The sequence below is a fragment of the Vanellus vanellus genome (assembly GCF_965231255.1).
Source record: "Vanellus vanellus genome assembly, chromosome: 15".
Lineage (NCBI taxonomy): Eukaryota > Metazoa > Chordata > Aves > Charadriiformes > Charadriidae > Vanellus > Vanellus vanellus.
The window spans coordinates 12,014,294-12,025,578 of record NC_138920.1 but is presented as its reverse complement, the minus strand read 5'-3'; the positions used below and the strand labels follow the sequence as shown (position 1 = coordinate 12,025,578).

Here is an 11,285-nt window from a genome sequence, read left to right as displayed (position 1 = left end):
ATTTCCATCAAAAACCCTTTATAGCACCACTTTTACAGCAAAGGATTTCCATACACTTGTACCAAGTACTTATCTTCCGGTAATTGCTTCCACAGATAAGGGATACTGCAGCTTTTATAGAAAGACTTGTCTCATGGATCCAGGGGGGAGCGAAGATCCTGAATAAGGTGATATTTTTGATCCTTTTTCCCCTCCTTTCTTAAAAAAAAAAAAAATAAAAACACAAACAAACAAAAAAAACACACCAAAACAAACAAAAAAATAACCAACAACCAAAAACTCAAATCTCTATGTTCCCCCTGGGAAGAAGATCCCAGTCTGTGTTTCAGAGGAAGAATTTAAAGTCTGGTTTCTCTCTTTTTACTTCCTGTGCTTATCCATTTTATCAATGGTTTTGTTGGTTTCTGCAGGGCTCTGGTCGCCAGCGTTCATGTATGTTTTGTCTGCTATTTTTAATGCTTCATTTAGGTAGTTCTGGACGGATGTCATGGCAGCGCAGATGGCAGCGCTCCCAAAGCCATGTGTGATCAGGCTAAAGTGAGTCAAACAGCCCTGGATGCCAGGGTCCAAGATGGGACTGGGTCTCGTGTTTCCGAGAGGAGTTCTGTCCTGAGTGAGGAGGTCTGTGAATTCCTTACAAATCTGCCTGCAAGACACAAAGTGATCACACTTTACACCATGGTGGCAATTTCTGCAAAAGCAAATAAATAAATAAAAGCAACAGAGAAAGTCCGTATCAAACACTTGGCAGTTACGTGGGAATTAAGTTTTCAGAAATTCATTACTCCAGCAGCAGCAGCAGTGTCTAAAATTAAAGTCTATTTATTAGCACCGGCTTCCGATGAACCTTCTATTAGATCTATGTCGCAAAAACACATACACACTCTGCAACATAACCTCTCCCCCTCTGGTGTCTGGCTGGCTCCGCAGCACTTGCTCTAGATTTTAAGGGGGGAGTGGGAATTTAGGGCTAGTTTCTATGAGAACTTCCACAGCTGCAGTTAAGCGATTTAGAAAGACTAAAGCAGCTGAATAGGAGACACAATTTAATTGTGCGGTTTATATCTATGTGCCCTCTTTAAGAGAGACCTAGGCCCTGATCCTGCAAACACCAACACGTACGCCTGGCAAAACATGAATGGTTAATAACGCTCAAGCATATGTTGTTTGCTGCTTGTAAATCTGTCCCCTTGATGGGATTTCACAGGAGCTGAGCAATCTTAACAGAATCATCACTTTATCACAAATTCTCAATCACAAGCATCTTCCAAAAGATGATTGTTCTTAGTGCTAATAACAATACCAATGATGATAATCCTGAAGAGTAGAAGGGGTACGCTCAGTAAAATGCACAGTGTTCAAGATACAGGAAAGAGGCAGACTGTATTTCTAAGAGATATTTTGTTTAAATACTGTCTCTTACAGGAGTCCAAAGTCAGGGCAACTCTTCTCAGCAGTTTAGCGGGCTTTTCTCAGGTCCCCTGCAGAGCCAGGGTCCCTTCCAGAGCAAGGAACCCCACCAGCCCCAAAGCAGAAAGCATCTCAGACTGAACCAATCACGAACTGAAGGCTTTGTTAAACCTCAGCCTGGGAAGGCTGGGGGGGGGAGGGGACAGTGGTTTAAGGTAAGTGTAACTTAACACAGGTATTTCCTAACAGAGACCTGGACATGATGTAGTTACAGGTACAAGTGTCTGCGGAACAGCCGTAACAAAGCTTCTCCTTTACCTTTCCCTCCCCCCGTTCATCAAGCTTTGCAATAGGGATTCAGTTAAATACAGGGACTTCTCACATCTACCAGAGCTTGGCTTTCTCTGAACTGCTAAAATCTTCAGCTATAATAGTGAAAAGGGACCATCCACAGTCCTGACTTGTGGTATCCCACGGGGGAAACCTGTGTGCTGCTATTGCCAGAAGCAGCACAGAAGCAGCAGTTAGGAGGACATAGCAGAGGAGCTTCCCTCACACCAGCAGGCCCACCAGTAACTCTCCTTGGAGATGCTCCTCTGGGCTGCACACACGCAGAAGTGGCTGACCCATCTCCTGCTCCCAGTCCCAACACATTCACATTCCCAGGCCACACCTGCCCTCCGGGTCCTCGACCTTGTCAGGTCTAGGAACATCTTTCTCAGAGATATAACTGGCCTGGTATAGGACATTTTCTGAAGTTTTTACAACAGTTAAAAGAAAAAAAGAACAGAACTGGTCCAAACCGATTTAGAGTGATCATACAGGGTTGTTATTATTATTATTGGTTCAGTCTAAAGTAACGGCTACCATAGCTGAATTCAACCCAAAAGCTAATAAAAAGAATTGCTTCATCTCCCCGATTAAAATTACACATGAAAACGTACCGAACTGTCCACAGTCACAGATACTTATGGTCAGACAAAAGCATCCTTAAAAAGGAGAAGTGAAAAAAAAGTATCCAAGCCCAAAACTTACTTTGCAGCAAGAAGCATATTCTTCCTGTTTGCCATTTCATTGCGGCCCATGTGTGGTCTAGTTAAATATTCGGCCACTGCTTTGGAAGGAAACTCTGTCTCACAAACGTAACCAAAGTCACGAGCAAGATGTACAGCTTCACCTGGCGTGGGTAGAAGGGAATGCTTATTAAATCTAGTCACATCTGCTTATTGTAAGATCAGAGAAATTAAGGAAAGTACTGTGAATTTCTGAAGTATATTCCTGTTTTAGGAAAGGACACTGCTATTTTGCCGCCATACCACTTGTTACCATTTTCTAATTAATAGATCAGTGTTTCTTCATAAGTTTGCATCAAGAAAAAAAAAACAAAAAAACACAACCTACGTGGCAATTGCTACAAAAGGTAGTTCTCTTGCCTTTATACTGCAAAGAAAAACTCCCGTTTCTATCCAGATTAACTGTGCAAAGACTAGAATTCAGTCTAGAATAAGTTGTCCACTGACATTTAAAAAACCCGGCAACTAAATTCCACTTACATAATAAAGAGTTTATCAGTTCAATATATTTTCTAGATACTTTCTAATAAGCATTTTCATGTAGAAAATAAAACTGTAAAGTGTATAACTAGGCTATTTTTTTTATTAAGGCAATTTCATCAGGCTTAAAAAGAAGGATTGGCATGATCAGTGCGTTACCTGTGCGCACACACATAAGCTCTCTTAAACACAACTTCCAAAGAAAGGTTTTAAACGGAAGTTGCTATACTATTTGAGCTGATGTAGAAGTGAAATAGCAGTAAGGGATCATTAGATCATTTTTCACTTTTCAATTGCTGCTTCTATTCCTATTAAATTGTACCACTACCGGGAGCTGCTTTAAACAGAAACATGAAACATAACCACACACATACATATATATACCCCCTTCAAGCCAGTTTAACTGATAGAGGGTCCACATAACACGTTACAGATTAAAGGGGCTCCAGTTTCCAATCAGGAAGTCAAAAGCTATAAATCTCACTTTATATGCTTGTTTATTAGAAAAGCTTCTGAGGATACCGCTGAGGTAGGGCCAGGCATTGGAGTCAGCTGCCCCGGACCTTTAAAGTTTCCCAATGAGGGACCAAACCCATTAATGTGATGAGTTTCACTCCTTTTGCCTTCCCTGCCCGTCCCTGCACACACCCTTAACAAAACCCGAAACAACCCACCCCCCTCATGAAACGCAGACTGGACAAACGTGCATTTTGAACAGCTTGGCATGTAGGAGTTGCTGCATCCCTGCCAGCATCCCTGCCACGCAGCTGTGAGGAAGAGGAGCCTTAGCTGCCTTTGTGCAGGTAGGGCTCCCAGACCAAGGGCTTAGTGGCCAGATTAAAAACGGAGAAGGGGAGAGGAGCCCCTCAAAGGCAACACAGCTGCTAGTTGCTGCAATGTCCCCATCATGCTCACTTTAAAATAAACAAAAAACTCTCTAGTATGTTCATTGACTTTCTAGCCTTTCCATGCTTTCCCAGAGGATAAAAGCTGTACACAAGGGAAAGAAAGTTTGTTTTTAAGACACATTCAAGACTGACCTTCCACCAAAGATGTCAATAGTGTCACGTTTGCAGCTTTCCTTCTACCAGCGGGGAGATTCAAGCCAATTTTATCCAGTTTTTCCCTTAATGATCTGCCACCATTTTTAGATTTGGCTCTGTAATTAAAGAGAGGGAAAAAAAAAAAAAAAAAAAAAAAGGGCCTTATTTATCTTCAGGGAACACTTCTTTTTAAAGATGAGAAATTCCAATTACTGGGGGAAAGATAAAAAACAGGCTTCTTTTCAAATTACCTACTTTTTAAATGCTTTACTACAAGCCATCCAGGATGAAACACAGCAGGTCAAAATCAAAATGTTTCAAACTGCACCATTGAAACCAACAGCTGTAGAACGGATCACAAGCCGAATTAAGTGTATGCAAAAAAGGACATAAGGTATCCTTCCAGTGATCAATCGAGACCATGAGATTTATTTCAAAAATCGTTCCATGGGGAGACAGTTTGTCACAGGAATAAGAAAGCTCCGTGAACCGTTTTAAGACAAAAAACCCGATTTTAAAACAGAGAATGAGAATTGCTGTCAGAGCTGTTAATAGCACTTCTTGAGAAGTAGCAGAAGTGCAAAGAAGTTTTATTTCCAAAGCCTATTAGGATTCAGTGTTGTTGGGCTTCTTAAAAAACAGAGATTTGCTAAAAGGCTTTCTTAGCTCCTCGTTGTGCTAATCTGGCTGCTCTCACACACACACAAGCACAAGAAAACTCACAAACAATAGACGCGACGGGGATGGTTGTGAGGGAGTCGCAGCCTACCTTCTGAGCACTCCTCCCAGCAGAGAGGCGTTGAGACACTCGGGGGGCGACAGCCGTCTCTGGACCTCTGCTACTGTCACTTTGTACTTCGACGTGGAGCTCAGGAGGGAAAGTCTCCCCGGAACCGAACAAAATACTTCATTGGGGTTTATGACCACTCCAATTAATCCATCCTTTTGGCAGGGGAGACTCAGAGCACTGTTTTTCGTTAAGGAAATGGGACCTGCGGGAGGAGGAGAGGAAGCAGGTATTTTAGAAAAGGGAAAAATAAGTAAGAGGCAAGTGAATTTTCTTCCTCCAAAAAAAGCCCAGGAGACAGGATTTCGTTTTGTGTTAAATGCTCACGCCACTGACCCCCTCCCCACCGTCTATCTGCAGCACAGCATTAGGCTGCAACAGAAAGGTCCCTACAACTATTCCTGAACAAGAGCTTTTATTTTGCCACACTAAATTTAAAGGAGCTGCCGAACACAACCAAGAGTGCTTAAAAAAAAAAAAAAAAAGAAAAAAATGCACAACCCCACATCTCTGAAGTAGCGTGCTGCAAGTTAGCAAATCCATGCTTTTAAAAAGCCCGATATAACTACAGACTCCAAATTAACATCCTTCAGCTACTGCCAAAAACTCTTTCCGAGCCGGGGTAGGGAGAAGCCTCCCAGCTCCTGCTGGGGTTCATCTTCCACCTCGCACACGCGGATTTGAGAAACCGCCTTTGGAATTTAATCCCGACAAATTCATAACAGACAGCACAGCAGAGAGAGAGATGCAGCCCCGAAGAGAACTGAAGGCAAAACATTGCTCGTTAATGGCTTCAGCCTTTAGGTGAATAGGGACAACAAAGCCTTTGCGAGGAGAAAACCGCAGATCCAGCTTTTCCATCCCCTCGCGAATCCACCCAGTTAACCCCCGGTGGTGTGCTGCCGGCTCACGGCACCGATCGGAAAGGGTTAAAGAGCCGAGGTCGGCCCCGCTCCCCGGAGGGGGAAAGATTTTTCAGTGGTACATCTGACAGCGAAATTATTCTCCCATGAGCTAAACGCAGCAATCAGCGCTCTGACAAACACTTCTGCTTTTCCTCAGTTAGGTATTTGTTTGAAGTCTTCAGAGGAAACTTCCACTGATTTTTTTTTTTTTAAGCACAAATTTGTTTAAAAACAAAAGCAGGAAAAAAACCTTACATGACTGTAAATTGAGTCAATACGTCTTTCTCCTTCCTTAAAACCTCAGTTACAAAACCATTTCGATTAAGATAAAGCCGAGCAGGCTTATGCTAGCCTTGTAAAGAAGTTGAAGAGGAAACAAAAAAAGACAAAAAAAAAAAGAACAAACAAAAAAAGAAAAAACACCCCAAACTGTCTTCGAGTGCTAGCGAGGATAAAAAAAAAAAAAAAAAAATACCCAGCCAAAACAAAAACCCCCAAAAACAGCCCCGTGTCACTTTACACACACACACATATTCCAGGGCAGCATTAAATTCGGTCCAAGGTCCTGGTTCGGATTAAAGCTACACACAAGAGCAGGGGCTCCTCCGTGCGGGGACGGACAGTGTCCCCCGGAGGGGTCTCGCCGCCGCCGGGCCGAGGCAGCCCCGGGGGTTTGTCCCCGCCGCCACCTTCCCTCGGATGGCGTTAGAAAAATCCACCCACGGAGAGAGCGCAATAAAAACCCCACCGCCCTCCCGATCCAAACGGATCTGTCTCTTAAAAGATAATAAGGCGTCAATTCACCGGTGCGTCATTAAACTTTTAACTATTGACAAGGGAAAGTAAACTGCAGTGCCACCTTACTGACCTTTTCTAATGACTGTCTGGTCATGCATTAATAAGTGTTGATCTTCCACATTCTGGAAAGAGAAAGGGGAGAAAGTTTCGCACCTTGAAAAAGCTGAGAGGGAAGGAGCCGGGGGGCTTTTGGGAAACCCACCCCCGCCCCGCGCGTCCCCATTCTTAAGGGCTGAAAGGGAGAAAAGGCGGATTTTGCTGCAAAGACGGGGATGGGGCAATTGAAGCTGGCATGTGCAGAAGGGGACGGTGCGTGGCTCCGCAGCCGAGCGCTCGGGCATCTCTACCGGCCGGGGAGCTCCTGTCCCGCCGCCTCCCACGACGCCGGGGAGGGGGGTGGGGGTGGAGGTCCGGGGGCTTACCTGCACCTCCTCCATCTGGTGGGCCATGTCGTGCAGGCCCAGGTTATCGGCCAGGGCGGAGGCGTCCAGCCCGTGCCCGTGGGGCAGGAGGAGCTCGGAGCGTCGGTACGTTTCCCTGCGGCCGCCGGCGGAGCCGCTCTCCAACGCCGAGAGGTGGGGGACGAGGCCGGGGCGGCCGTGGGGGGCGAGTCCGGCCGGGTCCTGGCTCTGCCGGTTGGGCCAGGCGCTCTGCTGCTGGCTGGGGGGCGGCGGCGGCGGCTGGTGGAGCGGGTTGATGGAGAAAGGGTCCCCGAGGTGGGAGTAGGGGTCGCTGGACTGGGAGTAAGGCAGCGGCTGGTACGGGGGGGGGAAGTAGGGGGGCTGGAAGTCAGAGGCGCCCGAGTGGGAGAGCGGCGGGGCCGGGCTGTACAGGTGCTGGCTGACCGCCGAGAGGTGGGGGAGCCGCGGGTTCCCGTTGCTGCTCCCATCGTGCCGGTCCTGGAAAGCAGAGAGGGGTGGGGGGGAGAAGGGAGGCGGCGGTCAGCGGGGGCAGCCCAGGCTCGGGGGGACACACGCCGGACACCGCCGCTCGGGGCTGCGTCACTTTTGTTGACACTGAGGGAGAGGAAAGAGGACAGGAGAGGAGAGCCGCCCTGCTCCTGCCCAGGGAGTCGTCTCTTTCAAGGCAATTCGCGTAGGAAACCAGCCCCGCTCCCGGGGAAGGGAATATACACCAGTTCTCGCTGCTCTCCTCATCGCGCGTACGACACACTAACCCCCGCGCCTGTGCCAAGTTCTTAGAGGAATCATTCAAATAAGAAGCATTCAAATCAGCGCCGCAGCCCGCTGCCCGCCGCGCCGCCCCGGCTGGGGAGGGGGCTCCGAAGCCGGGGGCTGCCGACCCGCTGCCCCGGGAAGAGCAGGACGGAGGCCCCCCGCACCCTGTCTCTCTGTCCGTCCGTCCCTCCCGCCCTCCCGGGAGCCGTCCCGGGACGCTCAGCTCTCGCCCGACGGCTGCTGGCGAAGTACGGCGTTTCTCCGTCCAGTCGTCCCATCTCCGCTTCTTCCCCCGATTTCAAGTCTCAGCAGTCAAAGCTAAAACGTCTACATTGAGCTGATCCAGGGATTTAGCAGCTTCTGGCTTCACGGTCATTAAAATAACAGGGCTAGTTAATAAGAGGTGAATGGGGTCCCAATGGAGCGTGAAGCGGGGACTGCAGCTAATCTGTAGGAGCCAACCAGGCGGACCGCGACCTATGGAGCCGGGGGGGGGGGGTGGGGGGGGAGAGGAGGGGGAGAGATGGGGGACACAGACGCTTTCTGAGAGATGTAAACCCGGGAGCACTTCACAGGGGGGTGGAAGACGCTCCCACGGAGGAGGGGGACGTGAGCAGGCAGGTCAGCTGCTACCTGCCGGCCCCCTCCCGTCCGGAGCCCCGCAGCCCGGGACACACGGCACCGCGCTCCGCCAGCTACCCGCCTCTGCCTTCGGCCCCGGTTGTCGGTTCTCCTGCCCTACTCCGCGGGGGGGACGACACGACACCCCACTCCCGTAAGACGCGGATCCAGCGGACGGGATGCAGGCTCGTTTCTCCCAGCCGGGGCTTTCAGCCCCGTTTTACTATACAGTTGAAAAAACTCGGGAAAAAAAAATTACACAAATTCGAACTTCCAAATAAAAAATTAAAAATAGAAAAAGCCAACCGGGAGCCTTCGGGAAAGGACATATCCCGCCCGGCGGGGAGGCGGGCGCCGGCTGAAAGCGAGCGGGGAGGGAGAGCAGCGCGGCTCGGGGGACGGGGGGGGGGGGGTCGGCGGAGCTCCGCGCTGCCCCATGCCGGACAACACCCCCCTCGCCCTTCCCCACTCCCGAGCCCTCCCCACGCTTCTCACCTCGCAGTCCTCTTCATACTTGACATTATCTGCTAGTTTCCACAACATGGCGTCCAGCGTCCAAACCAGGTGTGTGGTGCCGAAAACAGACGAGAGCTCGGCCCCCCCCCCACGGGCGGTAAATCCACGTCGGCGCTGGGGAAGAGGAGCTGCCCCCGGACGGAGCTCAGTTGGCAGGCATGAAGGCAGATGACGGACTAAACCTCCGCGCTAGTGGTCACTCGGGTTTTTTTCCTTGCCCAGACGCCCTTAATGGCAATAGGATTATCATAACTCCTCCCCAGGGACGGCCTGGGAGCCGCGGCCCTCAGCCACTCAGGAGGGAGCGCGCAGCCTCAAGCCCCTCCTTCCGCGCTGCGCTCCGCGCCCGCGGAGAGCTGGGGTGGCAGCGCACGGCCGGACCCCCACCCTCAGCACCCACGGAGCGCTCAGGGCGCGGGGTGCAGCCCCGGCCCGTGGGGAAGGGGTCATGCGTGGACACCCACCCCACCCCCCGCACACATGGTGCAATGAGGCCGCCCCAAAATGCTCCCCCCACGTGTTTGGTTTTTTGGTTTTTTTTTTTTTTTTTTTTTTAGGGGGGAGGGGGAACACTCAACTCTGTTCTACTCTCCCCCTCTTCATGCGCGGAAGGACTTTGCTTAAATCCGCGTGGGAAGGCGCAGCACCGGTGCCCCCCGCTTCTTTTTGGGTGGAAGAAACTCGGAAAAAGTCCTCGCTGCAAAACCGAGAAAGTCCGAGCGCCAGCCTGAGCTCAATTTGCATAATTGTCAAGAGTTTGAATTACTGATTACAACTTGTAAGCTACCAATGTTTAAGGTATAATTTACTTAATTATCCGACAAAATTATTGCAGTTGTGTTGGATCCCTCGCAGGTAAAGCACCACTGATTCAGCGCCCCCGATTCGGGGCTGTGTGAATTGTGCCACTGGTTCCGCGCATCATTATTATTATTTTATTTTCTTTTTTAACGAAAATCCCGCCCGTCTCATCGTTTTGCGCAAACTTGGGGCTGGGGAAGCAAGTGGAAGGTGAGACAGGCATTTTCGGACGCCGTGAGCGCACTTTCATCTAAGCTTAGAAAATACTTCCCTGCCAAATTGCTACCTTTCTGCAGCCATTTGATCTATGCAGTTATGTGTGTCAGACGAAATGAACATCGTTTTCAAAAGCAACGACTTCTCCCAGCATTTTAAGGTGCATCCGGATCACTGCTCATTTACATGAGAGGAGCAAGTGTTTGTTTATTGTGGCAGGGACAAAAGATGACCCAGGACAGTGCTGGCTGCGGAGGTCTCGGCTATCTCAGTGCCCGGGGACGAGCCGCCCCAGAGCTGTTATTAAAGGCCCAAGAAAGACCCACGTCTCGAAATTTAAACCAGTTCACACTTCCCTCGCTTTTTTTTTTTTTTTCCTAACGACCAGGGAAGAAAAATAACAAAAATAAAAATAAAAATAAACACATCCCAAAAACCTCCATCCGACTAAATGAATGATCTAAAAATAAAAGTGTGGAGGACGGGACGGGGGTGCTGGAAGTAACCGTTGGAGGTGTTATCTGCCTTATCTAGCACGCAGGTGCTGATTTGCAGCAGTTGCATTAAGCCCATCATCAGTAGGGACTCCGCATTATCATTTTTGGTGGAGTCTCTATTTATTTTTTTTAAACGACGGTGTTTTTCTTCCAGGGATGTTTCTTTGAAATGCAGTTCGCGACGATTATTAGCGAGTGTGCTTGCGCTGCTCCTGGCGTCATTAAGACTAGGAATCTAAATAATAAAAGACAGGGGGAGCTTAAAGTTCATTTGTATTAAAGGGACAAGATGGATTTTAAAAAGAAACGAGGGAGGGAACCGTCGAGCTTCCTAGGTTTGGAATCAGCTCTTCTTCCTTCCGAAGAGTCCCTGTATTGTAGCAACGTTGATCATTTTTATCATCAACTCAGAAGCCAGATTTTCTTTCTGCTCGCAAATGTCACACGGAGAGGCGACCGTGATTTTCTCAGTCTTTAGAATTGTCAAGGTCTGGACACCTTCGTTTTGTTTCTTTTGGTGGCCAAAATCACGAAGCTTAATTCATTTTCTTATTTTTTGTTGTGTGTGTATATATATCTTTATATATAGAGGAGTGGAAGAGGATGAGGGATTTAGAGGAAATTACCTAAACAGGGCGACCAAAGCAAGCACTTGGCTTCCTAGAAGACAAACCGAGAAAGCAGAGAAGAGGCTAAATACGGGGAAGTTTGAGACAAACTTTCCCGTACATCCACTCGCTCCTCGGTCTCTACTCGCAGCGGCGGCAGCTACCGGGGACCGGCACAGGGGTCTGGGCTGCGCGGGGAGCAAACGGCCGGGCAAGGGCAAGGGCAAGGGCAAGGGCAAGGGCAAGAGCAAGGGCAAGGGCAAGGGCAAGGGCAAGGGCAAGGGCAAGGGCAGGCACTGACTGCCGCCTCCCGCGGGTGTCCGACCCGGAGCAGCTCCTGCCGCCGCCGCGC

General features: G+C 49.3%; 1 protein-coding gene across 1 annotated transcript; it reads right to left on the bottom strand.

The window, feature by feature from the left end:
* Positions 1 to 360: 360 nt before the first annotated feature.
* Positions 361 to 8,838, bottom strand: TFAP2C (transcription factor AP-2 gamma; the record flags this gene model as incomplete). Its single annotated transcript, XM_082491129.1, has 7 exons — positions 361 to 646; positions 2,446 to 2,587; positions 4,004 to 4,122; positions 4,776 to 4,998; positions 6,567 to 6,618; positions 6,919 to 7,395; positions 8,791 to 8,838. The coding sequence occupies 7 exons, from the start codon at positions 8,836 to 8,838 to the stop codon at positions 361 to 363; spliced, it is 1,347 nt and encodes a 448-aa protein (XP_082347255.1).
* Between the last annotated feature and the right edge of the window lie 2,447 nt (positions 8,839 to 11,285).